Consider the following 27,886-nt stretch of genomic DNA (forward strand, 5'->3'; position numbering starts at 1 on the left):
GCTATCCTATGTGCCAGACCGCTCCTTCCCAGCTGTCCTATGTGTCAGACTACTACTTCCCAGCTATCCTATGTGCCAGACCACTCCTTCCCAGCTGTCCTATGTGTCAGACCAGTCCTTCCCAGCTGCCCTATGTGCCAGAACACTCCTTCCCAGCTGTACTATGTGTCAGACCAGTCCTTCCCAGCTGTCCTATGTGCCAGACTACTCCTTCCCAGCTGTCATATTTCCCAGACCACTCCTTCCCAGCTGTCATATGTGCCAGACCACTCCTTCCCAGCTGTCCTATGTGCCAGACCACTCCTTCCCAGCTGTCCTCTGTGCCAGACCGCTCCTTCCCTACTGCCCTATGTGCCAGACCACTCCTTCCCAGCTGTCCTATGTGTCAGACTACTACTTCCCAGCTATCCTATGTGCCAGACCGCTCCTTCCCTACTGCCCTATGTGTCAGACCGCTCCTTCCCAGCTGCCCTATGTGCCAGACCGCTCCTTCCCAGCTGCCCTATGTGCCAGACCGCTCCTTCCCAGCTGCCCTATGTGCCAGACCACTCCTTCCCAGCTGTCCTATGTGCCAGACCACTCCTTCCCAGCTGTCCTCTGTGCCAGACCGCTCCTTCCCTACTGCCCTATGTGCCAGACCACTCCTTCCCAGCTGTCCTATGTGTCAGACTACTACTTCCCAGCTATCCTATGTGCCAGACCACTCCTTCCCAGCTGTCCTATGTGCCAGACCACTCCTTCCCAGCTGTCCTCTGTGCCAGACCGCTCCTTCCCTACTGCCCTATGTGTCAGACCGCTCCTTCCCAGCTGCCCTATGTGCCAGACCGCTCCTTCCCAGCTGCCCTATGTGCCAGACCGCTCCTTCCCAGCTGCCCTATGTGCCAGACCACTCCTTCCCAGCTGTCCTGTGTCAGACCAGTCCTTCCCTGCTGTCCTATGTGCCAGACTACTCCGTCCCAGCTGTCATATGTCCCAGACCACTCCTTCCCAGCTGTCATATGTGCCAGACCACTCCTTCCCAGCTGTCCTATGTGCCAGACCACTCCTTCCCAGCTGTCCTCTGTGCCAGACCGCTCCTTCCCTACTGCCCTATGTGCCAGACCGCTCCTTCCCAGCTGCCCTATGTGCCAGACCACTCCTTCCCAGCTGTCCTATGTGTCAGACTATTCCTTCCCAGCTGTCATATGTGCCAGACCACTACTTCCCAGCTGTCCTATGTGCCAGACCTCTCCTTCCCAGCTGTCCTCTGTGCCAGATCGCTCCTTCCCTACTGCCCTATCTGCCAGACCGCTCCTTCCCAGCTGTCCTATGTGCCAGACCACTCCTTCCCAGCTGTCCTATGTGTCAGACTAGTCCTTCCCAGCTGTCCTATGTGCCAGACTACTCCTTCCCAGCTGTCAAATGTCCCAGACCACTCCTTCCCAGCTGTCATATGTGCCAGACCACTCCTTCCCAGCTGTCCTATGTGCCAGACCACTCCTTCCCAGCTGTCCTCTTTGCCAGACCGCTCCTTCCCTACTGCCCTATGTGTCAGACCGCTCCTTCCCAGCTGCCCTATGTGCCAGACCGCTCCTTCCCAGCTGCCCTATGTGCCAGACCGCTCCTTCCCAGCTGCCCTATGTGCCAGACCACTCCTTCCCAGCTGTCCTATGTGTCAGACCTGTCCTTCCCTGCTGTCCTATGTGCCAGACTACTCCTTCCCAGCTGTCATATGTCCCAGACCACTCCTTCCCAGCTGTCATATGTGCCAGACCACTCCTTCCCAGCTGTCCTATGTGCCAGACCACTCCTTCCCAGCTGTCCTCTGTGCCAGACCGCTCCTTCCCTACTGCCCTATGTGACAGACCGCTCCTTCCCTACTGCCCTATGTGCCAGACCACTCCTTCCCAGCTGTCCTATGTGTCAGACTACTACTTCCCAGCTATCCTATGTGCCAGACCGCTCCTTCCCAGCTGTCCTATGTGTCAGACTACTACTTCCCAGCTATCCTATGTGCCAGACCACTCCTTCCCAGCTGTCCTATGTGTCAGACCAGTCCTTCCCAGCTGCCCTATGTGCCAGAACACTCCTTCCCAGCTGTCCTATGTGTCAGACCAGTCCTTCCCAGCTGTCCTATGTGCCAGACTACTCCTTCCCAGCTGTCATATGTCCCAGACCACTCCTTCCCAGCTGTCATATGTGCCAGACCACTCCTTCCCAGCTGTCCTATGTGCCAGACCACTCCTTCCCAGCTGTCCTCTGTGCCAGACCGCTCCTTCCCTACTGCCCTATGTGCCAGACCACTCCTTCCCAGCTGTCCTATGTGTCAGACTACTACTTCCCAGCTATCCTATGTGCCAGACCGCTCCTTCCCAGCTGTCCTATGTGTCAGACTACTACTTCCCAGCTATCCTATGTGCCAGACCACTCCTTCCCAGCTGTCCTCTGTGCCAGATCGCTCCTTCCCTACTGCCCTATCTGCCAGACCGCTCCTTCCCAGCTGTCCTATGTGCCAGACCACTCCTTCCCAGCTGTCCTATGTGTCAGACCAGTCCTTCCCAGCTGTCCTATGTGCCAGACTACTCCTTCCCAGCTGTCATATGTCCCAGACCACTCCTTCCCAGCTGTCATATGTGCCAGACCACTCCTTCCCAGCTGTCCTATGTGCCAGACCACTCCTTCCCAGCTGTCCTCTGTGCCAGACCGCTCCTTCCCTACTGCCCTATGTGCCAGACCACTCCTTCCCAGCTGTCCTATGTGTCAGACTACTACTTCCCAGCTATCCTATGTGCCAGACCGCTCCTTCCCAGCTGTCCTATGTGTCAGACTACTACTTCCCAGCTATCCTATGTGCCAGACCACTCCTTCCCAGCTGTCCTATGTGTCAGACCAGTCCTTCCCAGCTGCCCTATGTGCCAGAACACTCCTTCCCAGCTGTACTATGTGTCAGACCAGTCCTTCCCAGCTGTCCTATGTGCCAGACTACTCCTTCCCAGCTGTCATATTTCCCAGACCACTCCTTCCCAGCTGTCATATGTGCCAGACCACTCCTTCCCAGCTGTCCTATGTGCCAGACCACTCCTTCCCAGCTGTCCTCTGTGCCAGACCGCTCCTTCCCTACTGCCCTATGTGCCAGACCACTCCTTCCCAGCTGTCCTATGTGTCAGACTACTACTTCCCAGCTATCCTATGTGCCAGACCGCTCCTTCCCTACTGCCCTATGTGTCAGACCGCTCCTTCCCAGCTGCCCTATGTGCCAGACCGCTCCTTCCCAGCTGCCCTATGTGCCAGACCGCTCCTTCCCAGCTGCCCTATGTGCCAGACCACTCCTTCCCAGCTGTCCTATGTGTCAGACCAGTCCTTCCCAGCTGTCCTATGTGCCAGACTACTCCTTCCCAGCTGTCATATGTCCCAGACCACTCCTTCCCAGCTGTCATATGTGTTAGACCACTCCTTCCCAGCTGTCCTATGTGCCAGACCACTCCTTCCCAGCTGTCCTCTGTGCCAGACCGCTCCTTCCCTACTGCCCTATGTGCCAGACCACTCCTTCCCAGCTGTCCTATGTGTCAGACTACTACTTCCCAGCTATCCTATGTGCCAGACCGCTCCTTCCCAGCTGTCCTATGTGTCAGACTACTACTTCCCAGCTATCCTATGTGCCAGACCACTCCTTCCCAGCTGTCCTATGTGTCAGACCAGTCCTTCCCAGCTGCCCTATGTGCCAGAACACTCCTTCCCAGCTGTACTATGTGTCAGACCAGTCCTTCCCAGCTGTCCTATGTGCCAGACTACTCCTTCCCAGCTGTCATATGTCCCAGACCACTCCTTCCCAGCTGTCATATGTGCCAGACCACTCCTTCCCAGCTGTCCTATGTGCCAGACCACTCCTTCCCAGCTGTCCTCTGTGCCAGACCGCTCCTTCCCTACTGCCCTATGTGCCAGACCACTCCTTCCCAGCTGTCCTATGTGTCAGACTACTACTTCCCAGCTATCCTATGTGCCAGACCACTCCTTCCCAGCTGTCCTATGTGCCAGACCACTCCTTCCCAGCTGTCCTCTGTGCCAGACCGCTCCTTCCCTACTGCCCTATGTGTCAGACCGCTCCTTCCCAGCTGCCCTATGTGCCAGACCGCTCCTTCCCAGCTGCCCTATGTGCCAGACCGCTCCTTCCCAGCTGCCCTATGTGCCAGACCACTCCTTCCCAGCTGTCCTATGTGTCAGACCAGTCCTTCCCTGCTGTCCTATGTGCCAGACTACTCCGTCCCAGCTGTCATATGTCCCAGACCACTCCTTCCCAGCTGTCATATGTGCCAGACCACTCCTTCCCAGCTGTCCTATGTGCCAGACCACTCCTTCCCAGCTGTCCTCTGTGCCAGACCGCTCCTTCCCTACTGCCCTATGTGCCAGACCACTCCTTCCCAGCTGTCCTATGTGTCAGACTACTACTTCCCAGCTATCCTATGTGCCAGACCACTCCTTCCCAGCTGTCCTATGTGTCAGACCAGTCCTTCCCAGCTGCCCTATGTGCCAGACCACTCCTTCCCAGCTGTCCTATGTGTCAGACCAGTCCTTCCCAGCTGTCCTATGTGCCAGACTACTCCTTCCCAGCTGTCATATGTCCCAGACCACTCCTTCCCAGCTGTCATATGTGTTAGACCAGTCCTTCCCAGCTGTCCTATGTGCCAGACCACTCCTTCCCAGCTGTCCTCTGTGCCAGAGCGCTCCTTCCCTACTGCCCTATGTGCCAGACCACTCCTTCCCAGCTGTCCTATGTGTCAGACTACTACTTCCCAGCTATCCTATGTGCCAGACCGCTCCTTCCCAGCTGTCCTATGTGTCAGACTACTACTTCCCAGCTATCCTATGTGCCAGACCACTCCTTCCCAGCTGTCCTATGTGTCAGACCAGTCCTTCCCAGCTGCCCTATGTGCCAGAACACTCCTTCCCAGCTGTCCTATGTGTCAGACCAGTCCTTCCCAGCTGTCCTATGTGCCAGACTACTCCTTCCCAGCTGTCATATGTCCCAGACCACTCCTTCCCAGCTGTCATATGTGCCAGACCACTCCTTCCCAGCTGTCCTATGTGCCAGACCACTCCTTCCCAGCTGTCCTATGTGTCAGACTACTACTTCCCAGCTATCCTATGTGCCAGACCGCTCCTTCCCAGCTGTCCTATGTGTCAGACTACTACTTCCCAGCTATCCTATGTGCCAGACCACTCCTTCCCAGCTGTCCTATGTGTCAGACCAGTCCTTCCCAGCTGCCCTATGTGCCAGAACACTCCTTCCCAGCTGTACTATGTGTCAGACCAGTCCTTCCCAGCTGTCCTATGTGCCAGACTACTCCTTCCCAGCTGTCATATGTCCCAGACCACTCCTTCCCAGCTGTCATATGTGCCAGACCACTCCTTCCCAGCTGTCCTATGTGCCAGACCACTCCTTCCTAGCTGTCCTCTGTGCCAGACCGCTCCTTCCCTACTGCCCTATGTGCCAGACCACTCCTTCCCAGCTGTCCTATGTGTCAGACTACTACTTCCCAGCTATCCTATGTGCCAGACCACTCCTTCCCAGCTGTCCTATGTGCCAGACCACTCCTTCCCAGCTGTCCTCTGTGCCAGACCGCTCCTTCCCTACTGCCCTATGTGTCAGACCGCTCCTTCCCAGCTGCCCTATGTGCCAGACCGCTCCTTCCCAGCTGCCCTATGTGCCAGACCGCTCCTTCCCAGCTGCCCTATGTGCCAGACCACTCCTTCCCAGCTGTCCTATGTGTCAGACCAGTCCTTCCCTGCTGTCCTATGTGCCAGACTACTCCGTCCCAGCTGTCATATGTCCCAGACCACTCCTTCCCAGCTGTCATATGTGCCAGACCACTCCTTCCCAGCTGTCCTATGTGCCAGACCACTCCTTCCCAGCTGTCCTCTGTGCCAGACCGCTCCTTCCCTACTGCCCTATGTGCCAGACCACTCCTTCCCAGCTGTCCTATGTGTCAGACTACTACTTCCCAGCTATCCTATGTGCCAGACCACTCCTTCCCAGCTGTCCTATGTGTCAGACCAGTCCTTCCCAGCTGCCCTATGTGCCAGACCACTCCTTCCCAGCTGTCCTATGTGTCAGACCAGTCCTTCCCAGCTGTCCTATGTGCCAGACTACTCCTTCCCAGCTGTCATATGTCCCAGACCACTCCTTCCCAGCTGTCATATGTGTTAGACCAGTCCTTCCCAGCTGTCCTATGTGCCAGACCACTCCTTCCCAGCTGTCCTCTGTGCCAGAGCGCTCCTTCCCTACTGCCCTATGTGCCAGACCACTCCTTCCCAGCTGTCCTATGTGTCAGACTACTACTTCCCAGCTATCCTATGTGCCAGACCGCTCCTTCCCAGCTGTCCTATGTGTCAGACTACTACTTCCCAGCTATCCTATGTGCCAGACCACTCCTTCCCAGCTGTCCTATGTGTCAGACCAGTCCTTCCCAGCTGCCCTATGTGCCAGAACACTCCTTCCCAGCTGTCCTATGTGTCAGACCAGTCCTTCCCAGCTGTCCTATGTGCCAGACTACTCCTTCCCAGCTGTCATATGTCCCAGACCACTCCTTCCCAGCTGTCATATGTGCCAGACCACTCCTTCCCAGCTGTCCTATGTGCCAGACCACTCCTTCCCAGCTGTCCTCTGTGCCAGACCGCTCCTTCCCTACTGCCCTATGTGCCAGACCACTCCTTCCCAGCTGTCCTATGTGTCAGACTACTACTTCCCAGCTATCCTATGTGCCAGACCGCTCCTTCCCAGCTGTCCTATGTGTCAGACTACTACTTCCCAGCTATCCTATGTGCCAGACCACTCCTTCCCAGCTGTCCTATGTGTCAGACTACTACTTCCCAGCTATCCTATGTGCCAGACCACTCCTTCCCAGCTGTCCTATGTGTCAGACCAGTCCTTCCCAGCTGCCCTATGTGCCAGACCACTCCTTCCCAGCTGTCCTATGTGTCAGACCAGTCCTTCCCAGCTGTCCTATGTGCCAGACTACTCCTTCCCAGCTGTCATATGTCCCAGACCACTCCTTCCCAGCTGTCATATGTGTTAGACCAGTCCTTCCCAGCTGTCCTATGTGCCAGACCACTCCTTCCCAGCTGTCCTCTGTGCCAGAGCGCTCCTTCCCTACTGCCCTATGTGCCAGACCACTCCTTCCCAGCTGTCCTATGTGTCAGACTACTACTTCCCAGCTATCCTATGTGCCAGACCGCTCCTTCCCAGCTGTCCTATGTGTCAGACTACTACTTCCCAGCTATCCTATGTGCCAGACCACTCCTTCCCAGCTGTCCTATGTGTCAGACCAGTCCTTCCCAGCTGCCCTATGTGCCAGAACACTCCTTCCCAGCTGTCCTATGTGTCAGACCAGTCCTTCCCAGCTGTCCTATGTGCCAGACTACTCCTTCCCAGCTGTCATATGTCCCAGACCACTCCTTCCCAGCTGTCATATGTGCCAGACCACTCCTTCCCAGCTGTCCTATGTGCCAGACCACTCCTTCCCAGCTGTCCTCTGTGCCAGACCGCTCCTTCCCTACTGCCCTATGTGCCAGACCACTCCTTCCCAGCTGTCCTATGTGTCAGACTACTACTTCCCAGCTATCCTATGTGCCAGACCGCTCCTTCCCAGCTGTCCTATGTGTCAGACTACTACTTCCCAGCTATCCTATGTGCCAGACCACTCCTTCCCAGCTGTCCTATGTGTCAGACTACTACTTCCCAGCTATCCTATGTGCCAGACCGCTTGTTATCTACTTTCCATTGTGACAGATAAACTCGTACTCTTTTTTCCTATCTGCCAGACCGCTCTTTTCCCATATCTGGGACATGTTTTGCCAATCAAAACTAGTGATCTTGTCTTATTCAGTGACGGCTGAAAAGCAGATTCAAATAATAGGGCACAATTTCACATAAAAACTGCTGGAAAAAATAAAAATAGTAATAAAACATGATGCACCTGCTCTTAGTGTTCAAACTTTACACAATACTGTGGGGCATCCGTAAATGTCTAAAAAAAAAAAAGAACGGATGCCTTACTTGAGCTTTGTCAGGTGGGGAAGCTGTGGAAAGTGATTCAGCAGGCTTTCAATCATTTCGTATTTCAGTGCGTTGTTAGATAAACTGTGGAAAGAAATTAATATTAAAATATGTGATATCAGATTGTCTGTACTTATATGCTACATGATCCACATCAATACTCTGGGGTATTAGGGAAAACATTTGTGCTTTTCGTAACTCGGAGTGATGTCCTGCTTGCCATACTTCACACCTCAGGTTACCAGTCATCTCAAGGTTCATGGATTCAGTGGTAAAGTCCATTATTGATGCCATTTTCTTGCTGTACGGCATAGTTCTGTACCTGCCAGAGCACAATGTCTGTCTTCAGTAGACAGCTTCAGAGTCAGGTATAAGAAAGAGGGAGTTGACTGACTGCTTTGATGTAAGTTCCTGGTAGTACTAGCGGCAGACAGCAGCAAAGTAGCATGGAGGAGGTAAATAGTTTACAGTGCCTGGCTTGTTATGGGCCTATATGGCTGTCATTGTTATGGAGGCCTGTGGCTGTTACTGTTATGGGAGTGCTGTTACTGTCTTTTTGGGAGCTCTGTGGCAAGGCACTGTTATGGGAACACTGTGGCTAGTGATGTTAAAGGGGGAACTATGTCGTTGTTGTAGGGGCATTGTAGCCATTACATGGGCAATGTTGCATCTACTACAACACAGATACAGCAGTGCAGGTCTTTCCCTCTTTCTCATCTCCAAATGTTGCGAGCTATACATGCTACTCTCATCATATGCATATACAATTGAACAAGTTGATGGACTGTGTAAACGAGCGCCGATCAACGAGGCAGTTCGTTGATCGGCGCTCGTTTGCATCTTTCACAACGAGCTAGTATGGGGACGAGCGCTCGTCCCATTACAGATCTATCATGTCGGCAGCGCGTCTCCGTGTTTACACAAGATCTGTGGCCGACAACTATAATATTTTCGCCATTTAAAACAATACAATCAGCCGATGAATGAGCGTTTGCTTGTACATTGGCTGATGGTTGCCCTGTTAACACAGGGCAATTATCGTTTGCCCGATAATTGGCCTGTAAAAGGGCCTTTACTGCTTGTGACGTAATCAGTATTTTCTTCTTATGAGATATTATTTCCTTCAGTAAACATTGCTGATGTGGTAATTCAATGAGCCAGAGATATGTAAACTTCCTAAAGATGCATCAGATGAAGACAACATACTGTGTGAAACTTCTTAGATCGTCAAACAATTGTTTTCAATAGTGTTTAATTAAGTGATTTACCTAAAAAAAAAAACAGGTCAGGACTCTCAGGAATCTTGCTAGGAGAGGGTTGTATGTAAGTGAGTATTACCAAGGCACAACCAGATAATATTTCAGGACATCGCCCGTGTTTACACCTGAAAAATTAGCGCTGATCGATCGATGCTTGTTTGCTCCCATCAAAAGCAAAAATAATAGTTTAGTATGTGGACAAATAATCATTACTACAATCGCTCGTCCCCAATAATTTGCAACATGTTGGCAGCACATCTCCCTGTTTACCCTATGATCTCTTATAATCACTCATCAAACTGACCCTTTTAGACCTGCTAATCATCAGGCAAACGAGTGTTCACAAAACGCTCGTTCCGGATAATTGCCCTGTGTAAACAGCAACGATCCGCTGATGAACGAGCAAACATTTGTTCATCGGCTCATTGTATAGTTTAGGAAGCAAAAAATATCATCGTTGTCGGCAGCACATCTCCCTATGTGAACAGGGAGACGTGCTGCCAACATGCTAGAAATGTATGGGGACGAGTGATTGCAGTAACGAGTGCTCCTCCCCATACGTAGCTCCCTGGGAAAGAAGCAAACAAAGACCAATCAACGAGCTCCCTCGTCGGGCCATCTAAAGCTTCGTTCACATCTGCGTCTGGACTTCGTTCATGGGCTCTGTCGGAACTTTCTGTCAGGGGAACACATAAACAGAATACAAACTGAAACAAATGGAAACCATAGTTGACTTCAATGGTGAAGGATCTGGTGCAAATGGTTTCCGCTTGTCACCGTTGTGTAAGGGTTCAGTCGTTACATAACGGTGACAAACAAAAAACAATTGCACCAGATCCGTCACCATTGAAATCAATGGTGATGCAAACGGAAACCTATGGTTTCCGTTTGTTGCAGTTGGATTCCATTCATTGGTCCACCTGACGGAAAGGTCTGACGGAACCCATGAACGGAGTCCCGACGCAGATGTGAACGAAGACTTATAATGTCAGGGATCATTACTATGTATATTGTCTGAAAAATATTATCCTCACACATATGTATATACATTTCAGTTCTTTGTGTAATATACTGATATATATAACAAGTTCTTTGTTCATGTCGGACACACCTATGGAAGACACCGCCCCCTGGAATGCAAAGAGGAGTGTGCAGAAGAATGTATAGGAAAAGTTACAGCTGGGGAGCGAATAGAATTTAAGCAAGTCACACATCTATAGGGAGGGGCATGTGTCTTTTCTGTGTGTGTTTCTTTGTTCTGAATAAAGTTCAGTTCCTCCTGGCTGACATTGAAGCTGTACCTCAGACATTTGTGTGGTGTACTTCTTTCCAGGCATGCCTTCAGCTTTCAATTTACAGAGGTGGTTATTCGGTGTGAAATACGGACCTGACATTTGGTGCCGAAACCCAGGACCTCACTCGAGGAAAAATCAAAATCCGGACAGTCGACAATCACAGGGTGAAACAGAGGACTCAAAGTTGCCCACTGAAGGAATTTGATCACCTCCGCAATAACACGGTAAGCGAATTGATTTTATAAATCTTCGTCTTATCTGTGTTAGTGGGCAGTCTTGTAGCGATCTGTAGAACCCTTTTGTTGATTTCCTGGATTATCTCAGGCGACAGAGGTGATATTTTCCGCTGTGAGGTTGAAAACCTGTGAGACCCTAGTCGCGCCCGACTAACCATCCTCTGGGTAATTAGGGACTGGATAAAGTTATATAACACGACCAGAGAGCTGCAGACTGTGGAATTTTAATATTTCCAGCGAGGCCAGAGAGTCTAAATAGATAAAGTTATATAACACGACCAGAGAGCTGCAGACTGTGGAATTTTAATATTTCCAGCGAGGCCAGAGAGTCTAATTGAATATTTTTGAGAGTCTAATTAAAGATTTTTTATAATTCTAGCGAGATGTAATGATAAATACATTGCAGACTAGAGATTATACTATTTCGGCGAGACTTAGCGTTGGAGACTGTGAAATTATATTATTTCCTGCCAGACCAAGAGTTGCAGATCGAAAATTGTTATATAAATTACGTGTATAATATAGACTGTTAGAATGGATGGTTTACGGTCCATATTCAAATCATCAGGATCACCCGATCCTATTCATGATTTGGTGAAGTGAATGGAAGTTAGGAATAAGAAAGGTATTGTATGTTGTATGTATTAGAAAACAGGACCAGCCAACGCCCGGTAATGGCGTCCGTACCTCATGTTGAGTGTGTCCTCATTGTGGGTGGGAAACCACCCCCCCCTTCACAGCTGCGCACTGTGTTTCCAATGGGAGAGGCTGCCCCCCCCGCTGCCCCTGATGTGGCCACGCCCGGCCCAACCAAATCAGTATGAAATAATCACCTTGTTAATTTGGTCATTTGTAGTGTTTTTTTTTTCTATTTACAGAAGTTCCAGTCTAGTTCACTGATGAAGCAACACGTCATCATAATATAGAGATGGTGGCCGACAGATTGTACGGTTAAACATTAACAGAGATAATTCCTATACAATGGTGTGATGAATGATTGCAGATACGTATGTTGTTTTGCCGGCATTGAAAGTGTTAAGATTGTGACGCTGTGAGAAGCTGTGAGTGTGTGACCCCCCTCCCTCCCCCCTGTAGTGTACTATGCTGTGTTTGGGAGGAGGAGGAGGGGGGGCTGACTGGGTGCAGTCTGCAGTGCTGATGGGACAAAGGGATTTCAATATGCACTGCTGAGAGATATATATATCAGTAATGTGTACAAACCTAAATAAATTTCTTCTCTTTTGCGCATGCGCTGTTGTTGATAAAAGTTACGATATTATGTGTTCTGATGTGATCAGATTTCATGTGTTTTGATGTTAATTCAGATGTATTAAACTTTAGATACTGTGAGACACGGGGTTTTGAAAATGTATGTGCCCCCACCGTTATACTGTTTATTGGTTTGCAGTAATTAATGTTATCAGAGATAATATTTTCTGTTTAATTGAATAACTAACTACAATTGTTTTGTTTTTGATTTCACACATGAGTTATGTCATTGTAAAGATCAAATGTATTTTCGTCAGGAAAAAGTCATTTTTGTTTCAGGCTGTTGCACATTACAGGGGGTTAAACTAGTGCCGCACAGATAGAGTGCCAGACTTTGTTATGTTGAGATGTAGTTTTGAACTCTGCTACATTACTTTCGCAGAGTCCACAAAGGGGGGAAGGGTGAAGGAACTGATCAGGTACAATTTTGGTTTGTTTTGAGTTAATTAATTTGGTTTCAGAAGATCTAAAAATGTGTAAGAGACCCCAATGAGTAATCCAGATTAAATGTGTATGAGAGTAACCTACATTTTGAGGTTTGTGTAGATGGTTGTGTAAGATACCATCCCCCTCCAGCAAATTTACACAGGAGGCAGAGGTGACGTCACTCACACGAGTCTTTATGGATTTAGATGAGGGAGAAGGCAAAACAAAAATTGTCTGGATATTGTTAATTTGATGTAAAGTTTTTAGGAAATGTTTTCTTTTTATTTGTTTTTGTATTAATCAAGTATTTGCAGAACCTGATAAAAGTGAGATTCTCAAAGTGCTCGTGATTATCAGATGAGTGTGGAGAAGTGTATAACATTTGGTTTTATTTTAGAGAATGAAGACGCCACCCCTTTGAGATGTTCTATCTATATGTGACATGGGTTTTTAATGTAAATTTGTAATAAAGAGATATTTTATTATACAATATGTACAAGACAGGATACGAGGCACCAGGTAAATTACCCAGAAACCACTCTCACCTTCTTGTTCATCTCAAGGAGCGGAGCTGGAGGTGCTCGCTGAGGCTTGTAACCTGGCAGAAGGTAAGACGGCCGACATTTACACTGACTCTAGGTACGCTTTTGGCATCGCCCACAATTATGGGCCCATTGGTAGTAGGAACTTTATTGGATCATCGGGTAAGCCAATTGAGAGAGCGAGAGAAGACAGACCTGACAAAAAGAGTATGTGCGGCCAGGTGTCAGTAAATTGGCTTGTCCCTGGATACAATAATGCCACCACTAGGTTTGTAGCAGCCGGCATGATGTGCGCACGGCATGACATAGGTAAAACAGCAAAGGTACCTGTGAAAAGTGCAGCCCGGCCAGATTACCCGTCCCAGCGACTGCAGAACATACAACTACCCGAGGTAGAAGTGTATGACAAAGTGCTCATGTGTGTAGACCTGTTCTCGGTGGGCCTGAAGCCCGGCCTGTATTTTCCCCACTACAGACGTTGTGTGTAAGTGACAGGGGAACAATGTTATCCCAAGTATTGAACTGGTGTTTGTACAATGATAAGATGTCAGCAGTTCTCTAGACATTGTCCCAAAGTTAGTTTGTTTAATAACTGTATTTAAAAAGTTTAGTGGGAATATTAAATATTGAGGTTAAGTTTTATGTAAAGTTCTGGACCAGCCTTAGCATTGGACTATTAGAGTCATGCGTCAGATAAAAGGTACAGAAGTGGGATATTCCCATTAGAAAACATTTTTATTTGTTTATTTTTATTTTTGTTGTGAAAGGGAAATTTTAGAGCAGAGAATTCTGTGCAGTGTATATGTGTAAGTATAGATATGTATATAAAGAAGGAGAATCAGTTTGTAAGTTTTAGTTACTGACCAGTGTGAACGTTTAATGTAAAGATGTTATTTGTTAATGTTTTTCTTCAATTGAATTATCTGATTAAGATCAATTAATGTTTATGCAATGAAAAAGCTTGTTCTCCACAGGAAGTGTCCAACTGGGAGCGGAAGGCGTGAGAACCAGATTCTAACAGAATGTGGACAGATAAAGGAAGGTGAACCGGTACCACCCAATTCACTCTTGATGGCACTTGTTTTGATGGTGTATGACCTCACATATGCCCCAAGACTGCAAGGATCGATTTGGTAAGATCTAATTGGTATGTCCCAGGTTTTACAGCTGTCGCTGCTAAATTCTGTTAGAGCTGTTTGATTTGCCTACAGAACAGTCCTGGCAGACCGGTGCCAACCTTATCATACCCGCCTCCCACGAAGAGAACCGACCTTGAGAGGCCTTCCCAGGTAGAACGAACCAGATTAGAGTAAGAAAAATAGGTTTAAGACGCTTGTCAGATAAACATGTGGAATCTGTGTATCTTTCTGTGAGGTGGAGATGTTCCAGGCAATCAGCTGAGATCAAGGTACAAATCCTGCTGAAAGGGTATCACCAAGTGCAAATGAAATGTACCCAGTAAGTTACACATCTTCTAGGTGCCCTGTCCATTGTAACAGAGAAGTTTTTCCTTATATAAAGGTGTTTGATGTCATTTAGGGGCCTGACATTATTGTATGTACTTAGAACAACGTTTATAATGTATGCGGATGATGTTATCACCAGATTAGTATTTATTTTAACAATTGACAAGAGTTGGGGGTCCCCAGCAAGTGCCAGTAAACATGAACTAGAAGACTTTTAATATGATGAACTCCATCACTGAGATGCGGCAGGCACAGCCTGAGCCAGTACAACGCGTTTATCATGAACTGACGGCAGTGTCACAATTCTAAGCGGCCGCCCAGACGAGTAACTTGCCAGAGGAAGAGTACAGATGCGGAGGGTTTGATAGTCACAATACAACTCCACTAATCCGCCTACGTGGGATCTCACCCCAGGCTCACAACATGCGGTGCTATGTACAGCCTGATGACGTAAACTAAAGGAGACGTGTCGGACAGATGAGAAGGACCAAACCAAGTCCTGATGACATCAGCAAAGTAAAGACCAAAGACCTGAGTGAATCCGTCAGCAGGATCAAGTGTTTTGATAAGTAAGTGACCAGGAGGGGGTAATAATAACTCCCCCACTGGACACCAACGTAGTCTGACTCCACAATTGTGTGGGTTACCCTGAGGGTGACAGTCAGTGAAGAGCAGAAGACAGGAGAAGAAGAAGACGATGGTGTACAGGACTGGCAATGAACTGATGGGACCCGAGACCTGAGGGTGATAGCATGAGATTGGTGATAGCATTATGTTATTAGCTGAGGCCCTATTGTTTATAATGTCTGAGGTTTATAATTATAATGTGTGTAAATATGCCACGGTACTGCAAATTACAATCTGAGGAGTTTTATGTGAAGGTGTGAGGTGAAGGTCACTGTGCTGCCCATGACCTGTCATATCTGCAGGGGTAAAGTCCCATTAGGACAGTAAGTGACAGTGCGACAATTATTACTGTTAATAAAAATGTAGACCGGATTAATATATATATATATATATATATTACAACCAGCAGTGGTCTGTAGATTATATCAAGACAACCATCCTGTATCCAGAGGAGAATAGGGAAAGTTAGGACCACTCCGACACCTTGGAAGTCCAGGTACAAAGGGGGGTTGCTCATCAGGAGTAGCTCGTCTCAAGCTGGTGAAGAAATCCAAAACCCCTACCCGCCTGGTTCGAGTGGTCAGTGGTAGGTTGCTAGGCAAGACTCAGGGATAGAGTAATAATATTTTTAGGGGGGACTGTCAGGGATCATTACTATGTATATTGTCTGAAAAATATTATCCTCACACATATGTATATACATTTCAGTTCTTTGTGTAATATACTGATATATATAACAAGTTCTTTGTTCATGTCGGACACACCTATGGAAGACACCGCCCCCTGGAATGCAAAGAGGAGTGTGCAGAAGAATGTATAGGAAAAGTTACAGCTGGGGAGCGAATAGAATTTAAGCAAGTCACACATCTATAGGGAGGGGCATGTGTCTTTTCTGTGTGTGTTTCTTTGTTCTGAATAAAGTTCAGTTCCTCCTGGCTGACATTGAAGCTGTACCTCAGACATTTGTGTGGTGTACTTCTTTCCAGGCATGCCTTCAGCTTTCAATTTACAGAGGTGGTTATTCGGTGTGAAATACGGACCTGACAATAACACCTTCACACATAAGAGATATCTGCTGACTGAGCATTTATCTAATGTGTCTGGTCATATCAAGAGCGGAGCTCTCAAGTTGGTTAAGTAAATCTCAGACCGTTACTAATTTTAAGCTCCTAAGAGGTATATACGGGCATGGGGTCGGTTTCTAATCATCGCAAAACTAAAAGGGGGGTCACATCTATTCATTTAAATAACTTGAAATAAATCTGGGCCTTTGAAATGGAGCCAACTAACAAAATTATAAAATAATGTATTCAATGTTCTATCGGCTATAATAATTTCATTAATTACTTCTTTACATATGTAAATCATGAAAATTGTTTTTCTTTGTATTTTCCATTTTGTTCTAAAATTCTATTTAAAAAGAAAAAAAATGGTATTGTACCAAACTGAAAAATAAAAAATGTAATATAAATATAAAATGTACTGAAAAAAATCTAATATTAATCTTGTTTAGAATTAGGGGTTTCATAAGTAAAAAGAGTTTGGATTTATAGAAATGGTCCTGGAATTGTAGCTACATATTCTGCAGAGATAATTAAACTTGGGTATTATATAGATACATGCCAGCTTTATGAGTTCAGCTGTAGATACATCTTTTTATTATTATATCAGGGGTTCCGCTCTTCCCACAAAATCACACAATAAATTATTCAGCGCAGACTATTAAACTTTAGTCAGTTCTGTTTATTGTATTTTTTTTTTGTTAGTGAGCCTCTTAACAGACATGGTATGAAATAGTCTTTCCCCAGTTATATTCCACTTGTATTTTAGGAAAAAGAATAAAAAATTGTTCCCAGGGAACAGTAAAGAACAGTTACTGTTCAGGGAGGAGTGGTCTGAAGCTGGTTCTGTCAATCGGAGAAGAGCTGCTGTCAGGTGACAGTCACTCTTTTCCCTGTAATTGGTCACTAATAACAGAAATAAATGCTGGCAATGCCATCAATATGTAAAATAATTTTGTCATTTAGGTTTCTGTTAATGGAGAGTAGAGCAGAGTTGCTCTGTGCGAATAAATTTAAGGTGGTTATCCCGGATTTTAAAATTGATAGCCTATTATTAGGATAGCTGTTTGAAGGGGCCTCTGCTAGCGCATGTGCATACATCTTGCTTTCCCTGCAACAGTAAAAATTGTAATGACCAGCAGAATGTGGACCTACTGTGCTACTTAACCTGTTTGACTTTTGGCCAGCTCTAAGGGTGTTGTCTAAGTAGACTCTCCAGAATTCACCCTTTACACCCCGTGCGGGGATCTGCACTTCGTTGCGGGGAGACTACCAGGTCGCTACCTGTTGAGGTGGTCCCAGTGTGAGTAGCAGCTGGCCCAGCGGACCAGGAGAAAGTGGTTCAAGTAAACTGCGGGTTCAGGCACTGGCAGATGATACTGTGGCAGGCAGGTATGGATCTGAGGTCACAGTTCGTAGCAGGTAGTGGGTCTTCAGGTTCACAGGTTGCCACTAGGTAGTAGGCCACTGGCTTGTAGCAGGGTACAGACTGGCAGCCAGTAGCAGGATCCGGACTGGTAGCATGTAATATACAGACTGGTAGCAGGTAGTGGGATACAGACTGGTAGCAGGTAGCGGTATACAGACTAGTAGCAGGCAGCAGGATACTGACCGATAGCAGGTAGCGAGATGTGGACTGGTATCAGGCAGTGGGATACAAGCAGTGACCTTCGCAGGGAATTACTAAGTTGCACCAAAGTTGCTCAGGCAGCAGGTGACCAGAGGAGCCGCCTTAAATAAGCCCAGAGTATCAGGGATTGATGGGGAAGGATTGTGAATGCGCTGCGCCTTTAAGAGATGGCCATGAGTAGCAGAGGTACCAGGACAACGGTGGGAAAGGTGAGCAACCCAGTGGCGGGGGCCGCCACCAGGAGCATCAACTGCCGCCAGCATTACAATATTTATACCTATTGTTTCTTTTTAGAAACTGAACTTTGTATTATTCAAAAATGGAATAATGTTTTGTAAGGTGTTACAATGGCTTTACAATATAGTATTATCTTGCTGCAATATAAACCCTTCCGCACATACTCACTGTAATATGTCTCTACATGTATAAAACCACATTGTGAAACTAGTACATACTTTATATGAGTGAGGGAAGAACATTGGATCAGGGCCAGCATGAGCCTCTTCAGCTTCTGGGAAGTCATGCGATATTCTGTCAGGCTGAAATGAAACAAATAAAGATTGAAAAAGAACACAGAATTGTAAGGCTATGTTCACACGGAGTATTTTGCAGGAGGAATATCTGCCTCAAAATTCAGTTTGGAAGTTTGAGGCAGATTTTCCTCTCCCTGCACGCCGATTTTCGCTCCGTTTTTCACCCGCGGCTATTGAGCGCCGCGGGCATAAAACACCACGAAATACGCTTTCTCTGCCTCCCATTGAAGTCAATGGGAGGTCAGAGGCGTAAATGCCCGAAGATCGGGCATGTCGCTTCTTTTTCCCGCGAGGCAGTTTTACTGCTCGCGGGAAAAAGACGCTGACGCCTCCCATTGAAATCAATGGGAGGCGTTTTCGGGCCGTTCTTGCCGAGTTTTGCGACGCGGTTTCCGCGTCAAAAAACTCGGCAAAATACTCCGTGTGAACATAGCCTTAGAATTGTTACTGCTATGAGTAAAAAGTGAACAATAATAGTAATAATAATAATAATAATAATAATAATAATAACAACAGCTTTTGTGCTCACATATTCTCCATCATGTTATTTTAATAGGGAGAGGGAGGTAAGCAGCTGACAGCTTTAGTGGGATTTACACAAACACATTACAATGAATGGCCACTCTTTAACACCATCACATTTTTCATTTTTCTAAATAGATCCAAAATTCTGTGTTGATGAATCTTGATATATATTTAGGGTGGTTGGATCCTTGTTTGACAGATACAGAGCTTCAAATTACCTACATAGACATATATTTAAATGGTGAAAATTCAGGCAGCAACCTCTAGGGGAGCTTAGGAGCTAACTACATACGTTATACATTGAACACAATAATAAAGAAGTATGCAGTAAGCTCCAAAGCTCCCTCTAGTGTTGGCCGAAGGCAGCCATAATTATATCACTTAACTCTATATCATATACGTTATCTACAGGGGGGCTGTATGGCGTTATCTACAGAGGAGTCTGTATGGCGTTATCTACAGGGGGGCTATATGGCGTTATCTACAGGGGGACTGTATGGCGTTATCTACAGGGGAACTGTATGGCATTATCTACAGGGGAGACTGTATGGCGTTATCTACAGGGGGGGCTGTATGGCGTTATCTACAGGGGGGACTGTATGGCGTTATCTACTGAGGGGGCTGTATGGCGCTAACGCCATACAGCCCCCACTGTAGAGAACGCCATACAGCCCCCACTGAAGAGAACGCCATACAGCCCCCACTGTAGAGAACGCCATACAGCCCCCCCTGTAGGGAATGCCGTACAGCCCCCCTGTAGGGAACGCCATACAGCCCCCCCTGTAGGGAACGCCATACAGCCCCCCCTGTAGGGAACGCCATACAGCCCCCCCTGTAGGGAACGCCATACAGCCCCCCCCTGTAGGGAACGCCATACAGCCCCCCCCTGCAGGGAACGCCATACAGCCCCCCTGTAGGGAACGCCATACAGCCCCCCTGTAGGGAACGCCATACAGCCCCCCCTGTAGGGAACGCCATACAGCCGGAAGTCAGAGGTTAGTCATGGAGAACTTCGTGGGGATTTTCAGTCCCCCGTTCTCCCTATCGCTGCCAGCGATCACACATGTAACCTCTGACTTCCGGCGTCTGCGCAGCTCAATAAAAATGAAAGGAGCGCTGGTCACGCATGCGCACAAGCGCGACCGGCGCTCCATTAATTTCTACGGAGCTGCCGACACAGACCCCGGAAGTCCGAGGTTTGTGATGGAGAACTCCAGGGGACTTTCAGTCCCCCGTTCTCCCTATCAATGCCAGCGATCACACATGTATCCCCTATCCTGTGGATAGGGGATACATGTCTTTTGTTTAAAGAGGCTCTGTCACCAGATTTTGCAACCCCTATCTGCTATTGCAGCAGATAGGTGCTGCAATGCAGATTACAGTAACGTTTTTATTTTTAAAAACCGAGCATTTTTGGCCAAGTTATGACCATTTTTGTAGTTATGCAAATGAGGCTTGCAAAAGTCCAAGTGGGTGTGTTTAAAAGTAAAAGTCCAACTGGGCGTGTATTATGTGCGTACATCGGGGCGTTTTTAATACTTTTACTAGCTGGGCGCTCTGAAGAGAAGTATCATCCACTTCTCTTCAGAACGCCCAGCTTCTGACAGTGCAGATCTGTGACGTCACTCACAGGTCCTGCATCGTGTCGGCCACATCGGCACCAGAGGCTACAGTTGATTCTGCAGCAGCATCAGCGTTTGCAGGTAAGTCGACTTCGTCAGACCCCCAGGCAGCCGTGTGAACCAACGGCTCCCCCTGATCTCGCCGCGGGGGGCCGTTGAGACGTTACAGGGGGTCGCCCCCCTGTTTTTAGTCATTTAAATGCCGCGATCTCTATTGAACGCGGCATTTAACGGGTTAAACAAGCGGGATCGCGCTAAAGCGCGATCCCGCTCGTAACCCGGAAGTGTCGGCTGTAATACACAGCCGACACACTCGCTCTATGGAGCGGACTCAGCCCGTGAGCCCGCTCCATATTCCCCCACCCAGCGTGCGCCGTATATATACGGCGGATGTCGGGAAGGGGTTAATGGCAGAGCGGGGAGATACCTCCCTGCTCTGCCGTAGTGTTCAGTGGCGTCGCGCTGTAGCAGCCATAGAGGCTGCTAGCGGAGCCTCTGGCCATGGTGGGGGCCTGTGCCGGCGGGCGACACGGGCCCCCTCATGCCGCGGGCCCCGTAGCAGCCGCTACGGCTGCTACGGCGGTAGTTACGCCACTGCCATTAGGGTATGTGCACACACAAAATAAAAAACATCTGAAAATACGGAGCTGTTTTCAAGGACAAACAGCTCCTGATTTTTAGACTTTTTTTAAGCAACTCGCGTTTTTCGCTGCGTTTTTTACGGCCGTTTTTGGAGCTAATTTTCTATAGAGTCAATGAAAAACGGCTCCAAAAACGGCTCAAGAAGTGATGCGCACTTCTTTTTCATGGGCATTTTTTTACGCGGTCATTTTTAAAAACTGCAGCGTAAAAAAAATGCCCCGTCGGAAACAGAACGCCATATTTCCCATTAAAATCAATGGGCAGATGTTTGGAGGTGTTCTGCTTCCGATTTTTCAGCCATTTTCCGTCCGTTTACGGCCCGAAAAACGTCCGAAAATAAGCCGCGTGAACATACCCTTACTGAATACTATGTGTACTATATTCTTCTATCATTTATGATTTTAGAATATAATCTCTATTTACCTGAATGACTTGGATGGTTCAGGTGCCGCAGATCTGTTTTCATTTTGGATCAGGAAAGATCCTTCCCTATAAAATAAACAACAACAGTTAAGACACATACAGTTTGGAGAACTTTTGGCCCTGTTTTCCCCTATTAACATTATTTCACTACAGCAGAAGTTGAGTGGTTGCCACGTTTCTCCTCGGAAAATTTAGGATCTAACAGGTAAAAATCCAACTTTTCCAATTTATGTTCCTGCAGCACTAGGCCTCAGGCAAGGTCTGAAGTATAAAATACAAGTCTTCAATAGTAGTAAAAAAGAAGTAGTCTTCGTTTGCGTTTTTTGTCAGTAATGCCTAAAGGGGTTGCCCAGGAATAGAAAAACATGGCTGCTTCGAAAAACAGCACCATACCTGTCTATAGGTTATGTATAGTATTGCAGTTCAACCCCATTTACTTCAATGGAGCTGATCTGCAATACCAGACACAACCTATGGACAGGTATGGCACTCTTTTTGGAAAAAAGTAGCCATGTTTTTCTAGACTCCTTTAATATAAATTACACTTTACAGAGGAGCATGTGCTTTGCATATTATCACATGATGATATTACAGTGTCATTGGGACCTTCGTGCTGACACTTGTGAGTCCTGGGGATTGGTAGGTCGAGGCTTCAGGTGCCAAAGCTTCAAAACGGCAGTTTTGAATGGGAAATGTGACATAGTGACAGCCAGCACCACTAGTCAGGCTGGCGCCATCCCCGTTACTCATGGATGCTGTCAATCTACTCAAAGTTCCCCACCTCCACCAGAGTTGCAGCGTACCAAACAAGGGGGAGGAAAACAGACCCAGGGGCCATGTCATTCTTCTCTCTTTCTTGACATGTTTTCGAACCAGTGGCTTTTGGGCCCCCTACTTGTCACCTCCTATTTGTTGAAGGAAGAATATTCTATTGTGTACCAACGATAATGGGATGGTCATAGAATTACCAAAACATGGCACCATGATATTATTTGTTTCTCTATGGAACGGGAGTGGATAACATGGTCAAAAACAATAATAAAGGCTCTAAACTAGTTTTGCTATGGGGTCCCGTTTCCTTGATGTACTCCTTGGCTGCTATAAGAGAGTTAAAAAAATTTTTATACTATACCTCCAAATGCCAACTGTTGTCAAATCTGAATATAATATATAATAGCTAGGAGTACAGCAGCATATGTATTTCAGCCCATTATAGTATACTTCTGTTCCATATAACTTTTCTATAACTATTTACCTCTTGGCCTCCTGAAATGTTAGCAGCACTTTTTGTTGAGATCCAAATCTACAGACAGATCATAAAAACATTTGTTGAGTTGTTTGAACTGGATATTAAACAGAAAAAAGAAGGTAATAGATATGGAACTTGCCTAATGGCGACATCAGCCAGGTTCTTCATGGTAGACAATGACTCAGCCAGACACATTATACCACCAAGAGTAAATCTATTTCCACTCAAACTGCAACAAAGAAGTAAAAAATATTTATATAAACAACCTAAGAAAAGAAAAAAAAATACACATTCAGAGAGTTGAGTAACAACCCAAGTAGAAATTATTAGGGCCTGTTCACATCAGCATTGGGCTTGCGTTCATCGGTTCCGTTCGAAATTTCCGTCAGCGGAACGGATGAATGGAAAGCCGAACGGAAACCATAGCTTCCATTTACATTACCATTGAGTTCACATGTGGCTCCCGATCTACTGGTCCACTGCCCTAGACATTCATTGGTGCTGTTAATAGTGGTGCTCTGGGTGTCGTAATAGGGACGTGACCAATATTTGAGCGCAGGGTTAATGTGTAGAGAAGTTTTAACATCTGAAATCTTCCTAAAAGCAATTATTGAAGGCTGACAACTATGCTGCACTGTAACTTACTTCACTGAGCGAAGCCATTTTAGTTCAGGAAGAATCTGGGTTATTTCAGTAATTCCAACATTTTCCAAGCTGTTGTCAGACAAACTGAAAGAAATCAAAAGTTATCCTTTTTGGAAGCCCAAATATCAACATCATCTGAGAATTAGGCTCTGTTCACATCTGCTTTGAGGTCCCGTTCTGACGTTCCGTCGGAGGTTTCCGTCAGAACGGGACCCTGAGCAAACACAAACTGACACCGACGGAATCCAGAGGCTTCCGTCTCCATCACCATTGATTTCAAAGGTGACGGAGCCGGTGCCTGTGGTTTCCGTTTGTCTCTTTTGTGCACCGGATCAGTCGTTTTGCAGGAAGACGATGGGTCCACTGCACAAAAGAGGCAAACGGAAACCCCAGGCACCGGCTCCGTCACCTTTGAAATCAATGGTGATGGAAACGGAAACCTCTGGATTCCGTCGGTGTCAGTTTGTCTGCTCTGCTCAGGGTTCCGTTCTGACGGAAACCTCCGATGGAACGTCAGAACGGGACCCCAACGCAGGTGTGAACAGAGCCTTACAATGTCATATAAAGAAAAGTCTTCATAAAGCGAATGGACTTACTCCAAATATGCCAACTTGTTACAGTGTTGAAGGACTGTGCACAATTTCTCGAGCGCTTTCTGATGATACTTGAAACCAGTTATCCTAGAGAAAGATATAAAGATATGAGCTGCAGGAATATGACGACGCATGCGACTATAAACATATATATATATATATTCCTTTAGTCTCGTATCTGATAATCCGACAATTGTTTTTAACAACAGGCTGTTATCTTAATATTTTATTTTGGACTTTCCTCTGAAGGTTCATTCACGCCACATTCAGTGTGTATTCAGCATATGCGCTGGGAGATATCCATAGATCTAATGGATGCCAATAGAGTGTCCTTTGGGCATCCGCCATGCAGGTATAAGTCGGAATACCTTTTTATCTACTGTATAGGATAGGGCAGCCTGCTACACGTTCCTATACAGTCGACCACGCAAAAAAACAAAATGTATACTGGGCAGTAGATGTTTTGATTTAACATGGGGGCCTCTGTAAGACATATGACACTTTATGGGATATAGTAGCATATGTCAGGGCTTTATGCTCGGCGCATACATACAGTAGCGCATAGACGTAATGTGAACAGAGCCTAACATGTAACATGCACTGCAGGACTACCTAGAAACAGGAGTCACAGACTGCATCACATGATTCTTTTCAGAGCAGCTGACTGGCTGAGATGAATCATGTGATGCACAAATTGTTTCCACAGTATAAGGAAGTGTTTTCTTTTCACACCCCTGTTGGTGCTTTTGGGGGGCAGTTTAGTGGGTGTAACTATATCCCCTCTACTAGTATAACTCCATAGTATAACCTTATTAGCGTATCACACTGATGTCCTCATTTTACTCCAGGTCAGTCATACTGTCAGTGTATTCCTAACAACATGACCACTAGGTGGACGAAAATGAGAGGAAAAGCAGCTTGGCACTTGGGGGTGGGATTTCCACCTTTTCAACCCCAAACTACCTGCCAGGCTCAGGATTTATTTACACGTGCTGGTTTTGTGGCAGTTTTTTGCCAATTGCAACGACAAATAAAAGGTGTTATGTGTAATTACACCCCAACATGGGTAGAAAATGTGTGTTTTTTAGGAGCATGACTTCACACTGAGTATGAATGCCACTTAGGTCTGAAAGCCTCAGACAACGGGGGAAATTGTGACTTTTGGGCATATTATGGCGTTTAGGGCACTTTTGAAAAACCACTCAAGGCCGGACAAATTTACAAAAACTTATGCCAGTACTTGGTGTGAATTATAGCAGTAGAGCTCACTTTGTGGGGCATAACAAGGTTTAGGCCCGTGCCAAGTACCTCATCCCCCCCGATCAGACTATGTGCCCTACCCAATCAGACTACACGCCCCTCCCCTCTCCTAATCAGACTACACGCCCCCGATCAGACTACGCCCCCTCCCCATTTGGATTACACACCCACCTCTCCCGATCAGACTACGCGCCCTCCCCAATCGGACCCTATATGCGCCGTGGAATGCTGTGATAGCCTGAGGGGATTTGAGGGGTGGGGAGCCAAGAGGGATGGGGCCCGGACACAGTCTGACACTGTCAGACCTGATTGGACAGTGTCAGAGTTTGTAGGGACATGCCTCATTGACGAGGGGAATGGTAACACCCAGATGTTAATTTAATCATACATTTCCAAAAGAAATAACAGAAGAGCGTCACAGGGTTCTAAGAAGAGATGCTCCAGAATTGTTAACTTAAGAGGAATGCAATGATTTGCTAAAACAGACATGTCAGTTGAGCTGACTGGTTCTCTTTACATCATACACTTTTGCCTTGCCACCACTAAGGGAAGCTCATGGCACATGGCTGTATTATGGAGTACAATGGCAGCTGTATAAATTCATAGGCAGTGACCTCTCCTAGTTGCGATAAATCTCTATGCAGTGACCTCCCCCTAGTGGCGATAAATTATTATTCAGTGACCTCCCCCTAGTGGTAAAAAAAATATCTATGCAGTAACGTCCCCCTTGTGCAATCATATAACTCAATTGTTGTGTGAAGGAAAACAGAAGATTTGGAGCTCTGTATCAGAAAATGAGAGCTCTAACCTTTATAAAGTACTATTAATATTAAATTTAATTTAATTAAATTAAATGATCAGTACACTTTCCTCCCGCAGACATACTCCATTAACTCCTCTACTATCCTAAACCACCAAGAATATTAGTTGTTAAGCCCATTACATTAGACCATATTACAGATGCCCTATTGATCCGATTCCTGAAGAAATTGTTACTTATGTTTGTAAGGAGTTACAAGGATGAGCAATGCTTCGTCTTATTTATTGAAATTACTGTACATTTCAAGGACTTCAATATTTATAGATTGTCTTTGTAGTTCAATCTCTAGTACCTGATCTCTCTTTGACAATCATCAATGCCAGTAAAGAAAAGGATCTCCGCCATCTGCTGCAAACCGCTTCAAATATATGCAAAAAATACAACATAATTATTATGTTATAACAATGATACTATAATATTATAACAACTTGCTAACGAATGCCCCTCAAAAAAAAGTAGGACCCCTTTAGTTCCATATGCACAAATTGATCATTATTATTACCACCACCACAAAAATCCTTACCTGGCTGCTACAATTTTTACATTGAGGCAGGTCACCATGGAGCAGACAAGATGTGACAGTCCTTCTTTAGAAAGTATCGTCCTGTTAAGCCTAGAAACATAATGGGGCAGATTTACTGCTGCGTCTGGATCTAGAAAATGTTTGCATCTAACTAGACACTTTTTAAGCGGTCCAAAAAGGGGGTGTGGCTTAAAATGTGCCAATGTGCACTATAAATGCACCAAAAAAATGGGTACCAATTTCTGGTGCAAGTGAAAAGTGGTATAAGGAAGAGAAAAGTGTCTTAACAGGTCATGAAAGATGCACCAAAATGATTGTGTAGCATGCACCACTGTGATAAATTTGGCACATTTTTGGCGGCCTGGTCTAAGTTTTTACGTTGTCTTACTATTAGATAGCATTAGTAAATGTGGGCCAAAATATATTCTGTTCCGGAAAAGTTAAATCACCTAGTGTGAACTTCAGCATCCCGGTCTGCACCACCAAAGTAGGATAATCAATAAAATGTAGAAGAAAGAGAATGAAGTGGAAAAATAACAGTGTGGGTAAGATAAGATTTAAGTTTTATTTGGTATGTTTTAAAATGTAATTGGTTATGACTGATTTCATTAAAATGAGCCGCTATCCTGGGAAGAGAAAATAATTGAATTCTCTTATTTCTGACTTCTTGCAGTTGTTTCCATATGATTATAGGAGCTCAGAAAAAGGCAAATTTATGGGCGATTTAAAGAGGATCTGTCACTAGTTTAGTAATGGCTAATCTTCTAGCTAATCTAATAGGCGCAGAGGCGATCTGATGAAGGACTTGCGGTCGAAAGTTTTAACATAGCGTGATCTCGCGATTGAAGCTGAGATCACGCTGTGCAGAGAAGGGGAGAAGCTGTATGATACTGATAGGACAGCGTCATACAGACAACACAGACACCGCCCACAGAGAAACAGCAGCGTTACCGCCCCTTTGGCTAGTATAGCCTCATTTGCATATTAACAAAAAGGGTCATAACTTTTAAATTAATAAACTTTTTGGGACACAATTTTCACTATCATTATCAGTGTGACAGCGCCTATTAGATTAGCTAGGAGATTGGGCATTACTAAACTAGTGACAGATCCTCTTTAATATTGAATTTGTGCAATGGGATTGTGTTGATACAGTAACATATACTGTATGTCTACGGGGCTCTGCTTGGAGAAGGATCTCCATATCA

The 27,886-nt window shown here is 46.4% G+C and overlaps 1 protein-coding gene across 1 annotated transcript in view; it reads right to left on the bottom strand.

Annotated features, from left to right (window-relative positions):
- The window catches only part of NLRC5 (NLR family CARD domain containing 5), a 161,728-nt gene that overhangs the window by 89,160 nt on the left and 44,682 nt on the right, over positions 1 to 27,886 (bottom strand). Inside the window, exons 12-20 of the mRNA XM_075837146.1 lie at positions 26,679 to 26,768; positions 26,448 to 26,513; positions 24,079 to 24,162; positions 23,483 to 23,566; positions 22,977 to 23,066; positions 22,844 to 22,891; positions 21,589 to 21,654; positions 18,299 to 18,382; positions 8,033 to 8,116 (exon numbers count right to left, since the gene is read on the bottom strand). Of these exons, the coding sequence (XP_075693261.1) occupies positions 8,033 to 8,116; positions 18,299 to 18,382; positions 21,589 to 21,654; positions 22,844 to 22,891; positions 22,977 to 23,066; positions 23,483 to 23,566; positions 24,079 to 24,162; positions 26,448 to 26,513; positions 26,679 to 26,768 (696 nt within the window). The remainder of the gene's footprint in view (positions 1 to 8,032; positions 8,117 to 18,298; positions 18,383 to 21,588; positions 21,655 to 22,843; positions 22,892 to 22,976; positions 23,067 to 23,482; positions 23,567 to 24,078; positions 24,163 to 26,447; positions 26,514 to 26,678; positions 26,769 to 27,886) is intronic.

This window comes from Rhinoderma darwinii, chromosome 9 (assembly GCF_050947455.1).
Source record: "Rhinoderma darwinii isolate aRhiDar2 chromosome 9, aRhiDar2.hap1, whole genome shotgun sequence".
Classification (NCBI taxonomy): Eukaryota; Metazoa; Chordata; class Amphibia; order Anura; family Rhinodermatidae; genus Rhinoderma; species Rhinoderma darwinii.